The 22,903-nt window shown below is 37.3% G+C and overlaps 1 protein-coding gene across 1 annotated transcript in view; it reads left to right on the top strand.

The window, feature by feature from the left end:
• Positions 1–22,903, top strand: part of PRKN (parkin RBR E3 ubiquitin protein ligase) — a 787,949-nt gene that overhangs the window by 376,428 nt on the left and 388,618 nt on the right. Inside the window, exon 5 of the mRNA XM_049801652.1 lies at positions 3,287–3,370. Coding sequence (XP_049657609.1) covers positions 3,287–3,370 — 84 coding nt within the window. The remainder of the gene's footprint in view (positions 1–3,286; positions 3,371–22,903) is intronic.

Here is a 22,903-nt window from a genome sequence, read left to right as displayed (position 1 = left end):
TTATTTGTCTTTAAAAAGTCAGTGAGTTACATGCTATCCTCATGGAGGGAAATTCAAGGCCTGAAAAGGGAAAAAATACAAGACTTTCATTAATAGCCACTTGAGCAGACAAGGATAGCAAATCTAACATGCTGGGGAAAATCAAAAGCTTGAAAGTGTAGGAAAACCAATGATAATGGGATATTTAAATTGCTTTCATGTAAATTAGGTTAAGTATCTTGTCAAACCATGATCCCAAGAGTGAACTTTTAGATGCAGTTAGGTTATGTTAAGCAAAAGTTGATCAAAGAACCTGCAAGAGAAGGTAGTGCAGAGGACCCGACTTATAAAGTTAGTAGCAAAGACCTAGTCTTTAACAATGACTGTAATATATTTACATTCAGCAACTTCCCAAAATCTGAGCAAGATGCAGGTGGTGTGCTTAATTTTTTCAAAAAGGGAAGCCATGTAAAAGTAAGGGTGCTTATTGAGAAGAAGCCAGAAGGAGCAACTAAAAAGAGTTAAATCTTTGGAGGAGATGTGGAAATTATACTGGAATCAAAGATTATGTGCACAGAAATTTTAAGGAGGACTGAACAGAAGCTAGCATGACTAAATTGTGGGGGTGAAAAAGGGGGTTTTTAGAATCGAGGATGCATCTTTCAGAAATGGGTAAAACGAGTAATGAGACAAATCAAAACAAAACCCCAGCAAACAAAAAACAAACACATACTTCCAGCATCTTAAATATAGAAATGTATATTAGGCAAGCAAAAAAAAAGTTTATAACTTGTAAGCAGCAGAAAAACTGTTACTGAGTCCTTTTGAAGTATAACAGGAGCAGAAAGTGTACAAGTCCTCTAGATGATTGCTATATAAAACAAATACTTGGAGAGGATGAGGTATACAGCTGATTCATCCTTAGGAACAAACAGATGGGTTCAGTATGGAGGAACCTGGGAAGTACCTACCAGAAGCCCCTGTTAGGATGCATACTTCACCTGCTGTCAAAGTGGCAGATGGAATTCAATGTATGTTAATACTAGGTGATGTGCACTGGGAAAAAAAACCCCAAATTTTATATATACATGACAGATTTTGAGATAACTCTTATATTCAGGAATGAGATCTAGGAGTTATGATAGATAATTCCACCAAAGTGCTGCCTCAGTGCTTAGTAATCATCAGCAAAGTAAATTACATTTTAATAATTATTTAGGAAAGAAATAAACAACAAATTCAGAGATACCATCTTCCCATTCACTAGTCCAGCACATGAGTAAGTCTTATATACCGTGTGATGTTTCTCATATTCTAAAAAGATAGAGTAGAATTGGAAGAGCTACGAAGAGAGTAAATACTTGGTCAAAGTTAAGGAACAGCATCTATATGAGGAATGGCAAGGTAGATTACTTTTCTTCCTGGAGAGTAAACTATTGTGAAAGGTATGCTAGATATCTGCATAACCTTTGGTGGCATGGGGAAAAATAAAAAAATGGGGGAGCGTTGAATGAAACTTTCAACTACTGAGGTGAAAACAATTAGAAGGAGGTGGTTCTTTACACAACACCTGAAGGAGGTTCTGCTGTTCTTCCTTCAGAATCTCAAGAATGCTAGAGCTTCATAAGAGGTCAAAATTCACTGGAATAATTGATGGCAAACTTGATTTTTAAAGTGTTTGAAATAATGAATTCAAGTTTCTTTTTTTTTCTCCACAATTTCAAGTACAGTATTATTAATTTATACTAGCTACACACTACTGCAGCTGTTTTTCTCCCAAAGAGTCAAATCTACCAGTAGTCACCCCTGTGTCTGCCTACAATAACTTGCACATGTTCAAGTTCTATTTTACCTATCTCAAATGCCAGCACTTCAGCTATGACAGTAGAGAGCAGAGCTCAGTGCAGACCAAGCTGTTTTACTCAGATTTCAGATCGGCTGGATCAATCTTTTATAGCTAAGTTCATACTACCAAGTGAGTTCAAAGCTATCTTGGTTGTGTCTGCACTATGCTGAAGAAATGTGTCATACAGAAGTAAAAAGGATATGGATCTAGATGTGGTACTGGATTACTTTGTAATCCAACTATGATTTAAGTAGGCACTAATTTCACTAGTGCAGTTAAACCTCTTGACTGCCATAACTTCTCTTCTGGGTAAAGTTTTCCTGTTATTCCTGAGTAGTGACACTTTCGCAAACGCTGAGTAGTCCAAGTAGCAAATATTTTAATTATTGATACCTTCTTAGCTGTTTATTTCTACAATGTATATGGATATCTGTAAGCTTCATATCTATTTCTCAGATTAATTTTTTTGTCTACAAATTAGATTTTAATTGGTATGAGAGGAATATTAAAAGAGACGACTTGTGCTAATGTTATTTAAATTTTTTATGTGCTGGGAAATATTTTTATAAATGTTTCTGTATATGCCATATATAAATACTCTTCTTTGGTAGATCATCCTGTTAACCATACTATTTTGCAGTTGTGAAATAATAATGCTGATTTGTAATCTTTAAATTTACTTGAGTTTTGTAGTACACTCATAAATGAACTGTTTATATTCTAAATGTCATAAAAAGTTGCTAAGGATTTTCTATCAATTTTCTTTCTGGGTTTTTATGTTGTTTTTTTATTAACAATGACTGTCAAATCTTGAAGCTAATGTAACCGTCCAGGAGTCTACTCACAATTCTCACTTCATATTTCATTATGTTGTGCTATAGTTAGGTAAAGGCTTTATCTGGTGACAAGAAGTCTAGTTGTTTACAGTAAACATCAAAATTCACATTAGCAGCCCATGAAAATAGAAACACATTTCAGTAAAGCTGGAGCCATTTAATAGTTAAACAACAAAATGCAGGAAAGCTACTTAATCTAGTCTTTGTTTTACATTCCAGACTTTCTAACTGTGCATTCTACTTCCAACTGTTGTGTTTTTTCCCTTTCCCCCCCTAGTCAGCTGCAGGCCAAGGTGTAAATAGTGTTGAAACAGAAGATGAGTCTTTATAGCTTTTTAATCATAATTAAGTCAGTGCCTGTCTTAAGTTGAGAAAACTTTACCTACTGTTTGACTCCTGTTCACAGCACTCGGGGTGGAGGGGCTATGTGTCCTGTCAGTGACTGAGCTTTACTGATTAATATTTTCATATAATCTGATTGGACTTTTTCAGCGTAAACATGATAAAACTGTCTAGCTAAAGTCTAAAAGAAATGGGGGTAGGAAAAGCAGCAACAAAAGCAACTTGTATATGTTTACTTATTAAGTAGAGTAAAGCCTTTATATGCTTTGGTTTTATTTTGTAGGGTCCATCTTGCTGGGATGATGTGCTGATTCCCAACAGAATAAGAGGTGTTTGCCATTCCCCAAGGTGCAATGGAAACATAGCGGTAAGATTTTGTCATGTTTCTCCAGGTACTGCAGCACTTATAAGAATAACTGTTTGTAGCAATTCTAACCATATAAGAATTGCATAAATGAATGTAAATTGACATGTATGATACACTTCAAAAGAGCTGTTCAGCATCAGATAATATATCTCCCATGTTTAGCAAAAGGGAGAGGCTTGGTCAGTTGCTGCTTGGAATGAAGGAGGAAATAATTTTATGTCATATCTTTAACTGAAGTAGAACTCACATATTCATAGGTGCATAGGTTAAACGTGGAATGTAATACTTAAATGTTTATGTCAATGCTTATTTTATAGTTACTGTGTATATATCAGTGCCCTGAAAGCTTCAAATTTCTATGTCATCTTGCATATCAGAACTTTCATATCAGGTTTTCAGGCTTTGTCCACAGAAGCAGATTCTTCACACTGATTACTTTACAATCTGTTCTCCCACATGCTCATCATTGTTGTTTACTCTAAGTGTTTCTTGAAGTGACATAAATTAAAAGCCTGAGTAAGAAGCAGCATAGACATCTCAAATTCTTCATGAAGATTTTTCAAAACATTATTTATGTATACTTATATTTTTCATGTGTTAGAAATTGTTCGATAGGTCTTAGAGTTACTTCCTTCTCAGGAAAAAGCTTAATTTGAGGTGTTCCTTTGGGACATAGCTTTTAAAGACAAACTCAAAACTTTGTATATATGAAAGGATTCTCTTCATCAAAGATTTGCAGATTGGGACAACATAAGTGCTTTTATTCAGAGGCAGTCACCTGCTCTGGTGCAGTCTTCTCTTTATCTTCCCTAGCAAGACAGTTGTGAAGTGGTGTGTCCATGCGGTTCCATAGGTGTCTCGTGCTTGGCCACAGATGGTGTCAGGAAATATTTTATCTAACTTTAGGCACCAAATGGTTGTTTTAACAGCATGGGATATATGGCTGTCTCCACACACAGCCAACAGAAACTGAGGTTTTGCAGCTTTTGGGCTTCTGCTTCTCTGTGTGCTCCTTGTAGTAGAGGCTCAACCACTCTCTTCAAAGTGGCAGGTATTAGACATTCAGGTACTATTCTCTCAGCAGTACTGAGCTTTGTTAGGTGTTTAAAAGAAAGCACCACTTTGCCTCTGGGCAGATTGGCTGTAGTCTGCCTCTTGTTATGCTTCAGGAACTGCTCTAGTTGTAAGAGGGTTGACTGCCTGACTTAACTTTTGCTACCTGTTTGTTGTCACTGTGCCACTACCAACACTGGGGAGAAGTCTTTCTTGTTTTCACTTCTTTCTTTAAAGATGACACAGGAAAATGAAGAAGATAGAACTTGCTTTTGACAAGAATGGGAGTCTCCTTGGCACATATCCAGCTTGAGCCCTTATATACAAAATCATCAAGATTCTCAGTCTTGTTACCTTTTGAGACTCCTAGAACATATCTGACTGATCTGCAGCTATCAATTCACCACTTTTGTTACCTAATCTGCGTGTGAAAAAGGTACTGAAATAATGCCACTTTTGGCAACCCTGCTTCCTGAGTTACAACACATTCCCTTATTGAATCAATTTTTTTTAAAAAAAAAGGCAGAAAATGGAGCAACATACCTTCCTGGCTTTGTGGGTTAAAAAAAAAAAAAAAGCACTGACCATAAAACTGAAATCTTAGCTGGCTAGTGTTGTGGCAAGCAACCAATAACTAAGTCCCATGACTCCAGTTGCTGTCAGTGCCTCTGGCCAGTTGCATACTTAGCAGGGCCAAGGTTCAATGTTACCTTTCAGTAAGGCATCACTGAACAAAAATCAGGAGTCATCCTATTTTAGACAGACATGTTGCAAATGCAGCTTCAGACCACCAGAACTACAGGCATGAGGCTGTTATTGGAGAAATGTTCTGTTCCTTTATTTCTAATCTGAAACATTTTCCCTTTCTATCAGCTACAAACTGCTTCATCCAGTGCTGTTAGAACTCAACCAGACTGGGATGCAAGAACAATCCTCCTCTTTTGATCTTGAACAAGAATTGCCAGCAATATTGATCTAGTAATGAAAAATTAAGTCATTAAAAAATTTAGTCAGATTCACTTATCTACCTATCCAGTAGGGAGCCCTGCAACAGATCTTTGAATTACTGACTTGTTGAGGTCCTCTAGTCTCTGAAAGGCATCTGTCTTGTGTTTTGGGGTGAAGTTTTTTTCAGCCTCAATCACTGTAAAAACACATCTGTACTTCCTAGGAAATCTTCCAGTCGAAATGTTTAAATCGCTGATCCTTTTGGTTTGTCTTGCCCAGAGTTGGAAACAATAGAGATCCTATAGATGCGCCTCCAGGGATTTGTCACTCTTTCTTGCTCTGGTAAAACAGTCCAGCTGTTTGGAAAAGATTAAAAATAACCTGAACTAATTCACAGGTTGAAACCCCTAAGCTGTTCTTGGCTGTTAAAATCTTTGGGAGATTAAGTCACATTTTATGATTAAATATTTGGCTTTGCATTGTCATGACAAAGTTTGTAAAATTATATTTTGTCTGTCTCAAAGAGCTCCACGGTGTACATGCTTCAGTACAGTGATGGATAACGAAGAAGCTTTAAGACTGTTAGCTGTCCGTTATCAACGAACTGCAAATACTGCTGTTTAAGCAAAGCAAAAAAGATTCCTCATTGTTTCTCCCCAAGACATAAATATTTTCCTCATATATTGTTTTTCATCAGTCTCCGCTTCTCATAAACACCAGTTTGCAATATCCCCTCAAGAGGCAATGTGTTTTTTCCCCAAAACGCTAATTTGTATGTATTTTGATGGAAAATTAGTCTCTTGCAAGAAATTACAGACTATAGTTCTTTTGGTTGCAAATATGAAAATAGAGTAATTGATGATACTAGAAAGCAATAGAAATCAAATTTCAATTTAGTTAAATAAAATTTATAAGTGATTGCCAAAAGATATAACGAATATGTTAATGATAAATGCACTGTGACTTGATATGTGTTCCAATGTGCTTACAAATATGAAATGTATCTGATTAATTTTTGTGAGTTTGCTTGACGTAAACTAAATTGAATTTAAATTTTCATATGATCTCTTCCATGTGCTTTATTTGTGATTCCAACTACTTTTAAGCTTGGAGTGAAAACCAAAGCAAGTGGTTTGTGATTTGTTATAGTCCATAATTATGCGCAAAAGAAATACAAGAGAAATAAATATAAAAGGTTAATGTTGCAATTGTAGTGTCTTAAAATATGACTGATTGCTGACTGAGAAATTGGAGAACCTGGAACAGTGCGTATCAGTCCCCTGTGCTGCCTGGGGGACTTCCCCATAGTTTTGCTTCATAGTAATTTCAGTTACAGGCTTTTACCCCATAGCCTAGGCTCTTGAGAAGTTGTGTGCTCTATCTAGAAATACAAAAACTTACAAAGACTGGTGAAAATGGGGTCTGAATGGAGAATATGGATCTTGAAAAGCTAATAAGCAGTGTTTCTTTCAGAGATTTAATGTCAGACTACTTTATGAAACAAAATGAATAGTCTAGTCCTTGAGAAATAGTGAACAAAATACACAGTGTAACCAAAGCAGACTCAATGGTTTTTTTCACATTAATTACAATCTATAAAAAAATAATGCATCCACTCTGAACTTCTACAGCTCCAAAAGGATGAAGTTGGTGCGGACACTTATGTTACTGCAGTTACAGAACAGTTGAGTCACTTTTATAACAAACAAAGTACATTAATTAGGAAATGGAAAAGTTTACTTGAGCTGGTTGACACATTTTAAATGAGGATCAAATTGGAGTTTTTCAAGCTGTTTTGCAAGCCAGGACCATTCACTAAATGAGGTGGAACCTTGTACTTCTGGCGGCTGTCTCAAAACACTTTCAGCCAGAAGCACTGTATGTAGTTGTGCAGGTAGACCAGCAGTGCTCCAGACTTGGGATTTTCAGATGTATTTGTTTGCTTTTCTTTCTGAGTTCTTCTTCTTGTAGTTCTCTGTATTCTTTGAAAAGGGCAATGCAAAGGCTATGGAAACAGACGTGGTTCTCTGAAATTCCAGATACTGCTTTCACATGAGCATAAATTAGTTATAGCTTAGAATCATAGAATCATTTAGGTTGGAAGAGACCTTTAAGGTCAAGTCCAACCGCTAACCTAGCACTGCCAAATCCACCACTAAACCATGTCCCTAAGCAACACATCTACATGTCTTTTAAATACCTCCAGGGATGGTGACTCCACCACTTCCCTGGGCAGCCTGTTCCAATGCTTGACAACCCTTCAGTGAAGAAATTTTTCCTAATATCCGATCTAAACCTCCCAAGGTTCAACTTGAGGCCGTTTCCTCTCATCCTGTTACTTGGGAAGAGAGACTGACACCCACCTCGCTACAACCTCTGAACAGCTTGAAATGATTTTTTTGTTGTTGTTGCTTAGGTAGATAGCGAGAGGTTACTCTGTTCAATGCAGAGCAGCACTGCAGATGAAGTTTCACAAACCCATAAAAGTGTATGAAGGCTTTACTGATAGGTGAGGATTGAGGTTAATTAGTAAGTGATTTATGAACTGCTCTTTATCATGAAGAAATCTCATCTGTACCTCTGAGCTCCTTCTTGTGTTGTGCCTGAATGTTATCAGAAAGCTTGTTGTAGACAGAGGGAGATGAAATCTTGTTCTATAGGTGAAGAGCCTTTTTTTCCCTCCTACTGGAAAGTACTTCTAGTTTCAGTGTTACAAAATGGTGAAGAACTGAAGTATTGGTTTCTTATTGTTGGCCTCTTTTTTTAAATTATTATTTTAATTCATTTTTTTTATTATTGAAAGGATAGAATTCATTAAAGGAGGAAACGGTTAGCTCTCCTTTCTTTTTTTGTCAGCCAGTGTATTCTCTGATGAGAAACATTCCCAAACAGGTGCATAACCAAAGAGCAAAGATTACTGCCACATTTAAAGAAAGGAGTATCCTGAACCAGTTCCTATTCTCCTTCTTTAAAAAGACAGAAGTGAACTTATTCCTTTTATGAACCCAGTTCTCCTAGTTAGTATAAAGGTGATCCAGTGGCATATTTGAAGTAATAATTCAAGGTTTTCCAGTATTTAATATTTGTAAGACTTTCAAATAATCTTAGAACTGTTTTGTGTAATTACTTTGTCCACATCAATGACTAAATCATGATAGTGAGAACACAGTGAATTTTCTAAGAAGATATAAGGGGAGGGGGAAGCTTTGCGAAATATAATATCAGTGATGTAGAATTTGTTATGTAGAATGTACCATACCAGAGAGTTAAAATTAAAGTGCTGCTTTTCTCAGAGCATTACAAATAATTAGTTCCAGTAGCTCAGGGAAATGGACAGAAGCAAGCTATTTCTCAACCAATTGCAAGCTTGAGTGGAGCTATCTTGGGTTTGGGTTTTGTTTTCAGTGCAATGGTAATAATTGGAACATATGCTTTCCGCTGAATAAATATAGTTGTCACATGTAGTTGAACAAAAATTATAGATACTGTACCTGAAATGAAATTTTAGCTGCTATCCTGTTGAGGGTCTGGTATTTATTACTTTTTTTTTGGGGGGGGTGGGCAGTATTTCTGATATGATTTTTGGTGGATTCAGGTTTGTCCTTACAAGCAATCTGAATACATTTTATACTAAACTTTTTAGCTTATTTTTTTAATTTAGTTTAGTTTATTTTTTTAAAATGCATACAGAACTTTTTCTGTTTATTGTCCAATGAAGTGAATTTCTGATTGTCAAGAGGAGGAATTTTTCTACTTCTGTGTATACAAATGCTATTACATTTTCTTTCCCTTTGTAGGCTGATGCTATTCAAAGGTCATCAAGAGCCACAAAAATAATATGATCCTTTTCATAGGTAGGCAGAGACAGAGCTATAACACCACTGCAAGCCACTGAAGTGGTGATTTCATAGGAATCAGCTCCGCATCAGTCCCACACTCAAGTGAATATACATCAGTTTCTGAAAGACATTGCTGCGTCTCTAAGGCAAAATACAGGGCAAATTGTTTTGAACTTTAGAAACCTGTAGGGAAAAGTATTAATGTTCTTTATGTGTTCTTGAGATTCTCGCTTGATGTGTGGAAAGAGTTGCTGTAGACTTTAAAACAGAAACAATAATAAAAGGCTTAAACAAGATTATAGGTCAGATATGGGTTAAGCTGTTGTGAATAAGGAAAAATGAAAACCATTTTAATGGAAATATAAATGTATTTATATCCCAGTTTGACATGTCTCACTACTGGTACCTTGAATTTTTTTTCCTGATGAAGGTGGCATCAACTGTCCATCATCATAACTGAATAGCATTTTTATCTCTTCTCCAGTCCCCAAAACACGCTAGGTTTCAGCAAAGCATTTCTCAAAGAAGCAACAGGACTTCTGTGAACTTATAGAAGTATCTCCAAGTACTGGGTTTCCTTAAATATGAGTATACCCTTCTAATCAAGTTCTGTAACAATGTCCTCTGTCCAGAGCAAAGATTTATTTTCCAGTTTGGTCAGTTATCTATTTTTACTCCTTTTTGTTTTTTAAATGATTAGTATATGGTCATTATATGTTGTTTTAAACAGTCAGATTCCACTATACAGTAATCTCGCTGTTCCAGTGTGTGTTTGAGGGCAAAAAGTTTGCAACAGGAAGCATGTTATGTCTTTTCATTGAGTAACTTTTACTGTTATTTTTTGACATTCCTCCTGTGTGATTTGAATCTTGCAATTTTATTATATTGAACAAATTTTTGAACATTTGTCATGAATATTTTTCCTTCTCCTGCATGTTTACTGTCATTAGGTTTAGCACTGAGGACAGCAATATTATGTAATCTTTTCATAGCCAGTCTGTTCCACAGCACTGCAGATCAAGTTTCACAAACCCATAAAAGTGTATGAAGGTTTTACTATCGTATCATATTTACCATCAGATGACAGAGTTCTTTCTCCTGTGTGCATGGCCCTTACTTCTAAAGGTGTGACTTCATTTTTGGCAGTTTTAAAATGCGTTTTATGTGTTTGTCAGCTGAGCGAGCTGTTCATGCGGCTTTGTCAGTGACTTTTACTTTTCATTATTTTCCACTCCCTCAGATTTTGTGCCATCTGAAATGTTTGTGAGCAATAACTTTATGTGTTCTTCCAGATTGTTAACAAATGTTTTGAATAGCATAGGGCTAGGAGATGATCATTGCAAGACCACCTTGAAAAACAGACATTTGATGATTCACTGTGGGGAAGTTACATTTTGAAACATATCAGTTAAATCCATCTAACATTGATATCATAGTGTTCTAGTTTCTTAATCAAAACGTCAGTGCCATATCAAATGCCACACACAAATCTGGGTAATTCGCAATGTCACTATTGCGTAGTTCCACTAAATTTGTAATCTCATAAAAATGTCAGGTTAGTTTGATAAGGTCTAGTTACCATAAATCTTTGTTGATTGACATTAATTACACATCTTTCTTTTATTAATCAAGTACCATATTAGCTTTTTATTCTATTCAGGGCTGATGTCAGGCTTACATGCCTATAATTACCTAGATTACCTCATAGAAAGCTGTCCTGAACTATGGCATGATGTGGTTCTGTTCCTGTAAAGCTCTCTATTTTAAATAGTCTCTGAATGTGGGTGGTTTTGTTTTGCCACTGGTGCATTTTCTGAGGAGCAGGGAGGGGTGACAGCACTGCAAACAGCACCTATGGGACTTTGGAAGAACCTGCAGAGGTGCTGTGATTATATTATGGAAAATTTTGTTAGGCCTCTAAATGGATGTACTTAATACTAATTACAGATTAAAAATGCTTACTTGCAAATACTTAATGAGTGAAGAAAGAAAGAAGACAGTTGACTTTTCTTAGTATTTAAAGATCTTTAATATGTTTTGGAGTCCTTTGCATTGTAGTTACAAATTATTTCAACTCTACATTCCTTCTCGGTTACCTCTTCAGGAAACTATAATTAGATCTTTTTTTTACAGATATTCTCAAAGTAACCTCATTCTGGAGTGGATCAATTTTTCCTTTATAAAGAAATTCTGTTATTCTACTTTTTGGTGTAGAAAAATCAATGATAGGTAAAAAACTGAATTATAAAACAGAATTAATTCTATACAAGGACAAAAGAGCTAAATTATTTATCTTGGAAATAGAAGTTAAAGCTTTTAAAATTAAGATCTATCCTTGTTTAAAAAAAAAGTGACTACTTTTCACTCTTTCCAAGTGTAAAAATACAATATTTGCACAGTATATTGGACATTTTTTATGGGCCACAGATGGTGTCTGCATCAAAAAGCACCACCAGCAAACATAACAAGTATGACTTAGAACAGTTGATTATATATTAAATGTTTCTTTCTTCTGACTATTTCTTTAAAAAGCTTTTTTTTTAACCAATGCATTATTTTTGGCACCATAAAAATCCAAAAACTGAGATCAAGCAAGGTCTTTGGAACTGTTCATCAGTTTTCTCATCTCACCAACAGAGTAGAGTTGCTAATAGTTTTTGAGCTGGAATTTGTGTAGACGTTCTGGCAAACCCACAGGAATTCATTCAGTTCTACTCTGTGCTGAATGGTCTTGGGAAGTTTAGCTCATCTTGCATGTATTGCTACCACCACTTCTATTTACATGTGGGGAAATGTCACAATTTTGTAAAAGATCAAACAATATATGCTGAAGATTGTAATGCTTTCTTCAAACAAAACTCTGCTCTTTGATGTTCTTCAGTTGTTAACACTGTCACTGAAATAAAAAAAAGTCCTTTGCTCATTATTTTTTGTGTCTGTGGTTCAGTTCCAGAAAGCCTTATCTTGAAAACATGAGCATTAAGCATGCTCTCAGAGAAATTTTTTTTCCAGTGTTTTATTCTGTCTTATATGAGCAATTACTTTGCATGATTATGCTGAGCTGCTAGGTTTTCCTGGTCCTTCAAAATTGCCTTTTAAAAATAAGCCATTGTTTTGAACATAACTTCACATCTCCCTCAATGATTAGAGTTCTTGAAAAATTTTTCAGATAATGTAGCTGCTTCATCATTTGATGAGAGTGAGTTTTAGGTGAGTTGAAGATTTACCCTGTAACAGGAATCAGTGAGAGTTTTGGCAAGACTGATAACTTGTTAATATAAGTTAACAGCTTTTCTCTGAAATTTGTGATGCCCCTGGATTTACATAAAAAGCAGTTAATGTTTTATAAATGATCATTTTTATATTCTCCTTGAGACTGTCAGTATCAAGGGTCTGATGTTACGGAAAGTGAGCAGAGCTTGCATTCCTCTGATCAAATCCTAGATCATTCACAGCTCCTGTAATAATTCCATTGACTGTGCTGAAAGGTAGATAGTATTTGCAAACCAAAACTGAATGTAAATGCACCTTTAATATTTTTAAAAGAATTTACTTCTAGAAATGTCTGAGAAACACGTTGACAGTGCACTGAAGCAAGGAATTCATTCTATACCCATGCTGTCAATAAAGATTTAACAACATTGTAAGATTATCCCTATTTTGGCCTAATACAGTGTTCTTTTCCAGTTTTGATGTTCAAAATGGCCCCAAGGAGATTCCTCCTTGCACAGTACATAATTAAACTGCAGAACTCTTTACCGTGATACATTGTGGACGTTACAATGCTTTCAAAAAGTGACAAACTAATGGAAGAAAAATCCATTGAGAACTGTTAAATGTGAAGATACTCCTGTTTTAGGAAGTCTCTGTGCAACGAATTGCTGAAGATTAGAAACATATTCCAGGCAAATATGATTTTAAGTTTGTCCTCTGGTGTTTTTTGGTTTGTTTTTTTTGTTTTGTTTGTTTTTAACACACATTCTAGGCATCTACTTTTAATTTCCTATTAGAGAAAAAATATTGGGCTGGATGGACTGCTCTATGATCTAGTGTGGTGAAATAACCAGATGTTACCAGAACAGATTTCTTAGGGAAGCCACATATTATCAGACGGAGATATAAGGGATAAATATGACCAATGCATTTGTCTTAATGTATATAAAGGCTTAGTTTTTTCAACTTACACTCTGTGTGTGTGTGTCTTTACATATTTATGTATTTATTGAGTCTTAGTTACACCTAGCATGAATACAAAAGGGAAGAGGAATCCAAATTCAGTATATCGCATTCTTATGCCAGGGAGGAATCTGGGAAGGTGTGTGACTCCCACCAGAATTTGTTAATGCTGTAATATAGTGTGGAGCCTAGTAGTGAGAGCAATGTCACAGTTACTCTATTTATGTTGTATGTTGCCCAACAAGTCCTTTCTACACGTTATTTGGAGGGGATTATACTGCTTATGTACTTGATCTATTAAAGTTTTAGAAAACATGCAGGCATTCAGGGACCTAAACAAATTGGGAAGCAGTAATTGAAGCCTATGAATGAAATGCGGTTATATTAGAACCAGAGAAACAAACTCAAGAAGATACAGTAGAGTCAGTTCCAAACCCTAACATTGAGCTTACTCTGTTGCTTGTTTCACAAATCAGACTCACGTTTTCTTTCAAATACAGCTTGTTTGATACGTATTTTGCATGCACCGTGGCAACGGGTCTAATGTGTTCAGGGAAAGCTTTTTGTAATTCAATGAATTTCAGTAACACTTTCACTGAATCTTTTGTTGCTCGCTGCACATGACATATAAACAATATGCTACTGTCTGCAGCTGTTGCAAATTCATTACTGATGATTGAAACCTTGGATTTCCACTCAAGCATGCAACATGTTCTTGCAATCATCTATCTGCAATCAAACCAGATGAAGATGATTTTGTTAGGGTACAGTATGGTTATATAGGAGACTCTCCTCAAATGTCAGGCAACATTTATATGGAAGAGTACAATTTCTTCATTCATATCTGGCAAGTACTGTTATTGAGTGTTTAATAATGGTGTCATTTTGCAGGCTGACACACTGTGGTATACTCTGTTAGATCTAAAAGCTGGTATAAAATTTATCTTGGCATAAAATGTTTCCCGCCAATAGTTTCCATGCCTGATGTTCTGGTCTCACATTCTAAAATGTGAAGGTATTAGGTTTTGTTTAACAATTGTCTACTCTATTTTTGGTCTAGCTATTTCTAAGAGATCATGCCTGTAACTGATTTGGGATCAGTTTGTAAACTCTTTAATTTGTCTTCTGCTTCTGTGCATGCAGCTTATGAATAAGGTCATTTTTACAAGTCAGAACTAAATTTAAAATAAGCATGCACTGCTTATATTATGTGGTAGTGTGAGTGGTAGTCAATGGCATTACCTGTGAGCTTCTGTCACCAGGGGTTGTAAGGTAATTCATATTGGAAATGCTGCTACAAATTATGGGCTGTGTCTTGTGGTTCATGCTGATCCGTTGGGTAGCTCTTGAATAACTGTTGTCAGAAATACCTGGATTCCCGTAGTAGTATAGCTATACAGGGCCAAGCAAACGTAGTTGTCTTCAGTATACAACATGTATTTCTAGCTCAGAGAAGTCAGGTATAAGCAAAACTTCTGCTGGTTTGTGTCTAGAAAGTTTAAACTGTAATAACAAATGTCTTTCTGATTCTGTCTTCTGTCTTAATAGCCCAACTCGGGAGGATACTTAAAGTTTATACCCAGCTTTAAATATACAAATACTCTGCTGAAGTTAACACTGCTCTATGCTTTAAGTGCCTGCTCCAATGGGGCATTAATTTGCATGCATATTGATTAACTGCATAAATACATAAAAATGGCTTAGTGAAGCCGTTACAGTATCGTTAGGTGGCAGTGCGCTCCCCCCCTCCTCAACCTGACCTGTATTTCCTGTAATCATACTCGGGAGATAACCACCAGTGGCAATCGTAATGGATGGGTCTGGTCGTGATGGCTGCATCTGGCTCAACATGGTTTCAGGGAAGGCAGATGATAATACAATAGCCAAGGGCTAATTTGAACAATGCGCCCACCTAACCACAGTGCTGGTCAGTGTCTAACTCGAGCCAAATTTTGAAGAAATTAACACCTGTAGTTGGTATGTAAATATGACTATAAGTCAATTATCTTACTCCATAAATAGTGGACAGCGCAGGGCCCATTGAGCTCTCCTGCACGGCAGCAGGATGCGCGCCAGGATCTGCCCTTGAGTAGGGGTGTCTCTCAAGTTTGAGAGCATCCTTATTGCATCAGATGCTCAGTAAGTGAATTGGGAATAAGCGTGCTGAAACTTTGAAAACTTAGCTAAGTGATATCAATGACTTATTGTGCAGATATAATCCTTTAGACATAAACCATTGACCAAGTCTGGGACTAGGATTGGATCCAGCTGCACTTAGACTCCTCTCTGAGAAGGAGTTTAGAATGCAAGGAGGTGCTATCTGAACCTTGTGACTCAACAGGAGGGTCTCCCTGACAGTTTTGTCTGACCCTGTCCTCTGTGCAGTAAATATCAAGTGTACCTTGCCATCGAATTTGGTTAAACCATTGTCGCATTTGCTATCAAACTTTGTTAAATTGCTGCTTTATATCAATAAACATGTTGCTACTTCTCTCTTACGAGTGAAGCGCATCACTCCGTTTGTGACACATTAGAAATACTCAATATTTCAGCCTGTTTGCTGGGAGGATGCTTGGAAGTCAGGTATTTCCCTTGCATCAGTACAATGGATGGTTAGAAACATATGGCTTAAAAAAAACCCCAACACCTTGTTAAGAGCATGTTATCCACAGGCTGGTTTTGACATTATGCATTGCAACAGTTCTCTTTCAAATCTTTGTGAAATCTCATGTCTCTGAGTAATATATCTGCTGATCAGTTGTACGGTATATCATAGCAGCTCTTTGGGATTCAAGTAAACGTTTGGGGCATTCTGAAATCAAGTGTTTGAGGTTCTTCCACCGTGGTACTTCAATGTATGTGGGCAAAGTAACTACAGTTATGAATTGTTCTTTAAAGCTACACGTGTTTAAACTGCGGTCAGGAGGCAACAAAAGAGTGTTCTAGCAAAAAGTGAGTTTTGTCCTTTTGATGCGTAAAGCTGTCTCACGCTTCTGCTACCCCACCATTGCAACATCAGAACTGGCACAGGAGTGTTCAATTGCATCAATGGGTTTTACTGTTTTCTGCTTTAAAGAAAAGCCATGTACTTCTGGTGCTTGCATGGTAATTACTAAGAAATAACCTCACACTGAACACCACTGTTACAGTGCCATGAGGAGAAGCTGTAATTGTGTGTATCTCATTCTTTTCAAATAAAAACATCGGCCCCACATGAATTTGAGGTTGTAAAGGTAAAAAATAACAAAATTTCCTGTGGAGATATCTATTAAAGGTGCTATGACTTCTATGTGTGTTAGAGGTGGCACCCACAAACGGTTTGATTTCTGGAAGCTTTATCTTAAACACTAGTAGGAAATAGGGTATTGCTTGCAGGATCACTAACCTGTCAATAAGGATTTGCTGTGATAACTTAATTCTTCGAATTCATATTTTTTGCTGGAACATTTGCATAGCTGGAATTCTGTGAGAATCTCCTTCAACTGATTTTCTAGCTCAGAGAAACCTGACCTAATAAATTTGTGCAGTTTATTTAAACTTTAATTTAAAATATTTAGTTTTCTAAGTAACTGTAAAAGTCATAACTATTCTTTGAAAATATATAGAAATAAATATGCAAAGCATATGAACAAGAGAAGAACCATGCTGGAAAACATTGGGGCCATATTACCCCCCACAAAAAGAAAAACAAAACCAAAAACACCACCCCACCCCCAAAAAAGTGGCAAAAATTAGAAGAACGTTAGAACCTCTTAAAAACAAATACCCACACACATTAGCATAATACTTGCCGCTACATTTAAAGGAACACTGTTTCCCGTGTTACCACATATGTTTTGGGTTTATTTTAAAGGCTGTAAAATGTCATGTGTGTCAGATATTGAGTTCATTTTGAATGTATTTAACTAGCATCTTGGAACATGCTTCTTGAGGGCCTTTGTCTCATTTTGTTTTTGAGAAAGCTCCTGTGATTGGGAGAGGCTTAGAATAAACAGTGTGGGTTACCTAGGAGATGGCATAGTGTAGCAAAAAGATTGTCTTAGGGGAGAAAAAAAAAAAAAGCTCGCTCTTGCATGAAGTGGTGTTCTGTTTTCATTTTTACTTATATTTCATGCTTGTAGAGAAGGGCAGATTTTTCTTAGCAGTGTTAGGACGGACTCGCTGCCTGTTAAGTTTGGACCAGAGAGTTTCAGGGCACCTGTCAGGAATCTGAGTCAGAGCTTGGGTCAGGTCCATAACTGTACGAGTGACACAGTTGGAACTGTCTTTCAATTTCATTAATTAACAAAAACATTATTGTGTTGTATCTAGGACATCTTAGTATCCATTAATTTCTGTTCTTCCTGCTTATGTTTCTCAAGAGCAAGCACATCGCACGTTGGAGAAATCTCACTTGACACTTGCAATGTTACTGGTCCTGCCAGCCTGCAACAAGGTAAAGGCACAGCCCACATCTTGTTCTTCTTGGTACCAGTCAGTGCAGCAATCTGAACCAATGTAGTTTAGAGGGAGGGTATGCTTCTCTGGAATTAATTTCCATCAAGGACTGTCTTTTGATAGAAGTACAATGGTTGCTGCTTGTTTCATCTAGTCTGTGGAGAAAAGGGTCCTTTACCTGTTAAGTTACTGCAAAAGGGCCCCACTGGTGCTGTTGGGCTTGTGACTGACAGTAGTTGTGGCTTTTGTGCTTTGTGTGTTAAGTATACCGGAATGACCCACTGGAGCAGTACATGGGGGACCTTCGACTGGGCATAGGTTTTTTTGCAGATGGTAATCCTGAGCGTAGTGAGTATAGTCCTAAGTGTGTACTGTCCTGGGTTCCAGTCCCTGTGCTCTGTGCTAATTAAGCATTTTCCAGGATGGGCTGGATAAAATATGGGCGCCTGAGCTAGTTATTTGTGTCTGTAGGAATGCAGCTGTGTACCCACTCTCCTAGCATCTGAGTTAGGAGCTCTGTGTGCTCAGGAAAAAGCTGAACACAGGTCTTCTACTTTCTGTATAAATGTGTGTGTTCTCCAAGACATTGCTGGGGAAAGTCCTATTATGGATCTGGAAGAAGTGACTGGAAAGGTTATTTGTCATATTAAGGCCTGGGCTCCTTTGCTGCGGTAGGCGGTGTTTTAGAAGTGGTGGGATTTGTTTCCTCGAGACGCGGTTGTAGTGCGATAGCAGTTAAGTGAGAAGCTCCAACTGTAAATGTGTGAAGGAGGCAAAGCAAAGCAAAACCATATCTGCTACCCAGCTGTAACTTCCCTCTGGAATTGGAAGGGAGCATTTTTAGAGTTTACAGGCCAGCACACGTACATGAAGTGCGTATGTTTTACAGACAAATGTATTTCTCATTTTAACTACCAGTTACCCTGAAGGGATTATTTTATGCAATGCACTTATCCAAGGTCTTCCTACATATGTATTACATATTCATGAACATATAGGCTGTGTGATGGAAAGTTTGTTTTCAAGCTGTGAGCTTGCCTAGTGAACATTGCTGCTATTAAATGAGATAACGCCTCTGCAGAAAGAATAGCAGTCAGGAAACCGCAAAGGCAGTAGCACGTGCATGGCAGTATTTGGTAGATGCTGGCTGTTTAATTGCTTATGCCACCTATGGAAGAATTTTGGAGTCCGAAAAAAAGATCTGTTGTAACGGATTCTGTAATAGAACTGTTATGTTTGCGTGGACACAATATTCGTGAGGCCAAATTCATCTGGTTGGCTCAGTTACCTCTGCAAGCTGTACATCCTACACAGGGAACTTGAGCAAAACACACCAGTATCTCTGTGTTTGGCTCTGCCACCATGTTCCTGTAAGTCAGGAGCAGCTTTAATTTTAACCAGTTGTTTTGCTAGAGTGCTGCTGGTGCTGGTGCTCTGGACAGTGTGAGTTAGTGCCTGTTTGCGTGCATGCTGTCAGGGCACGGTGGTGCAAGCAGTAGCTGTGAGCACCCATGTATTTACAGCACTGGGGACTTAGCTTGGTGTGTTTGAACTTTTGCGAATAGGACAAGGCATCTGGACAATTTTTTCTGTTTAATGTCCATGCTAATGTCTATGTCTCTGTTTTTTCTGTTATTTTTCTGGTAGCCCGTTACAAGGCAACAATTTTGGCCATGCATCTGTATCTTTCAAATGATTGCTTTTCCTTATCTAAAGTTGAAGTAAAATAGTTTAATAATAAATACATTTAAAAGTTAGGGGTTTTTCAAAAAACACATTTTTGAGGTAATTTGCAAGCTAAAACTGACATTTTTAGTTTGTAATACAGATCTTATAATAAAAATAATTTTTGAAATGTCAAATGCAGAACTTAGCAATGTATGTTGTTTGAAGAAGACACTATACCACTAATGCACTGTTCATGCTCTCATTTAAACATTCTGCTATCATGTAAATCCATTTTTTGTCACATTTTTCAAACAAAATTACTTTTTGATATGAGTGAGGGCATGAATTTCTATTTACGCAAATTCTTTTGACTGAGTGTGAATTTACAGCTGCTTCTATAGGTAGAGAACTGCTTAGCAAAATCAGGGAGAAGAAAATGTTTTGCAGTAGACAAGGGTAGAAGAGTCCTGCCCACAGTTGCTTGCCTGGTCAGAAGACCAGAGGAAATTAGACTGGGAAATAAGACTGGTTAGGAAGAAAATGTGTTTACAGAAGTAGAGAGATGCAAACCATGCCCCACTCTACTGTTCCTCTGAGGACCACAAGGTCAAATGTTGCTCATAAAATTCCTCATGCCTGAAGGCCAAATGGCACCATGTACCTTATCTGCAGCTAGTAAGTTTTCTCAGTCCCCAGAAAAGGGATGCAACAATGTACTGTGAACTGCGCCTGGGCATGCCCGCGCCTGAACTGTGCTTGTGAGAGATGCTAGCTGGCACCATCTAAAACACGCCAGGGACCTTGCTAACACTGCAACTCTATGGATGACTATGTTCAATCACCTAGAAATGCTCTTGGGTATTCTTTAACAATAAGCTGTTTGCTCGTGTAGATGTAGACTTATTCTCCTTGGATAAATTTTTTTTAAGTTAGGAAAAACCAAATTTTTTTTTGTGGCTTGTTTTTACAATGAAGATAATATAAGTATATAAAAGCTTGCTGGGGAAACCAAATTAAATCACTTCAGTGTAAATGGTCTATCAAGGCACCATCAGCATTATATTAAAGCTATGTAAATAGCCATCTACACTAGATAGGATGTATATGTCTAATTTGCTACATTTTTCAGATTTCTTGTGCTAGAAACTATAGACAAGAGTGCAATACAAACATAGATTTCTTTTTTTTTCCTTACAGGATTATACAGGAGATAATGGATTTCCCACTGTGACTGATGTTTTCTAGCTCATCTTGCATATATATATTGCATCTAGCTCATCTGTATATATTATTAAAAAAAAAATATAAAAGACAACAACAGAGAACATTAAAATAAATGCCAGAGAACAAACTCAGTTTACTGCTAAGATTTTACTGAGTTTTGCCGTACAAGATTAGCCAAAGAGAAGAGTTTTTTTGGTGGGTTTTTTTGTGGCTTTTGTTTGTTTGTCCTCTCTACCCACACCATTTACTGTAGCCCTCTAACTTTCCAGAACATCTAGTAACCTGTAAGAACCTCTGTGGAAAGTTTCTGCAAGACTTTAGCCTATAATACCATCTTATTAGGTAGCGGTACATTCAATTCCATAACAATACTGTGTGTGTTTTGTTGTTTGTTTGTTTTTTAATTTGAGTCATGTAAAACACTGGGGACTGTTGTGGTTTAACACCAGCTGGCAGCTCAGCACCACCCAGCTGCTCGTTCATTCCCCCCATATGTTGGGATGGGGGAGAGAATTGGAAGGGTAAAAGTGAGAAAACTTGTGGACTGGGATAAAGACAGTTTAAGTAGAGCAAAAGCCGTGCACACAAGCAAAGCAAACCAAGGAATTAATTCCCCACTTCCCATGGGCAGGCAGGTGTTCAGCCATCCCCAGGAAAGCAGGGCTCCATCAGGTGTAACGGTGACCTGGGAAGACAAACACCATCACTCTGAATGTCCCCCTGTTCCTTCTTCTTCCCCCAGCTTTATATGCTGAGCGTGATGCCATATGGTCTGGACTATCCCTTTAGTCAGTTGGGGTCAGCTGTCTCAGCTGTGTCGTTGTAGTCCCCCCCCCCACCCCACCCCCCCCGCCAAACTCCTTGTTCTCCCCCAGCCTACTCCCCGGTGGGCTGAGAAGCAGAAAAGCCCTTGGCTCTGTGTGAGCACTGCTTAGCAGAAACAAAAACATCCCTGTGTTACCAACACTGTTTCCAGCACAAATCCAAAACACAGCCCCATACGAGCTACTGTGAAGAAAATTAACTCTATCCCAGCCAAAAACAGCATAATGCTTATTTGTATTTTATAAGTTTGAAGTAACAAATCACGCATTTATATATTAAAAATTGTGACAGGATTGTGAGGGGTTTCTACTAGACATTATAGTTCAAATTTTGCTTTTTAAAACATTATCTAAAATTCTTATCTCACTATGAAACATCTTTATATCATTTCATGGAAGTGGAAGGAACAATTGTAATGTTACTTGTGTAAGGAGTTATGTACAGACTATAATTAGACGAAACCAATAAAATGAACTAAACATATACATAGTCCTCTTCCCTCCTTGGATGATGGCAATATGAATCAACTATTTGCTTCTGTCTATATTTGCTTCATGTGACTATATTTAACATCATTCCTCTGTTTCTATATATCATCTGTTCTGAACATCACGCAGGGTATTTTGCTTGTTGCTTTTTGTTTTAAGAAAGCTTCAGTTTGTGTGATGCAGTACAAATATTCTTTCTGACTGTTCAGTCCATGTAGAAATAAAAGGTTTAAACCAGAGATTCAGGGGAGAGGAAAAAAAACCTAAATAAACACATCGAAACTTACTCCCAACCCCATCAACTCTGGCAACTGGAAAAACCTGAAAAATAATTACTGGAAAAATTCTGCAGAATTTCCCCCAAATCTTTGGGTTTAATGTGTCTTGCTCTATGTAGGTTAGACGTTACCTCTGTTTGTGTAGGTGGGACACAAGAACTGCTCTTGAGCACCTTGGTAGAAAGGAGAATATTAGGAGCATAAGTTCTACTGAATTATTGGGGTTTGATTCAGACGTAAGGACAGCATGGCTATAAATGTGCTAACAGAATGCACAGTCATGGCAAAAAGAAAAAGCAACAAGCTTCAAAAGAAAAGCAACAAGCTGCTGGGTGGCAAATAGACTTCAAAAAACCCATTGCCTATTCAATGAATAATCAGGAGATGCCAAACATTCCTTGGTAGGTTTTTGAGTCTTCAGAGCAAAAAAGGCAAGCATATATTGTACAGAGGGAGAGAATAACAGTTCTGCCATTTCCGTCCTTTCCTCCTCTCACTGTTCCCAACATAACTGGGTGGTGTCTTGGCTGGTTTGTTCTCATTCATATCCTGATCTATGGCAGGCATTGGAAAGATGACAGAACAAACTGTCCAATT

Source organism: Accipiter gentilis, chromosome 5, assembly GCF_929443795.1.
Source record: "Accipiter gentilis chromosome 5, bAccGen1.1, whole genome shotgun sequence".
Classification (NCBI taxonomy): Eukaryota; Metazoa; Chordata; class Aves; order Accipitriformes; family Accipitridae; genus Astur; species Astur gentilis.
This window is presented reverse-complemented; position numbering and strand designations above follow the sequence as displayed.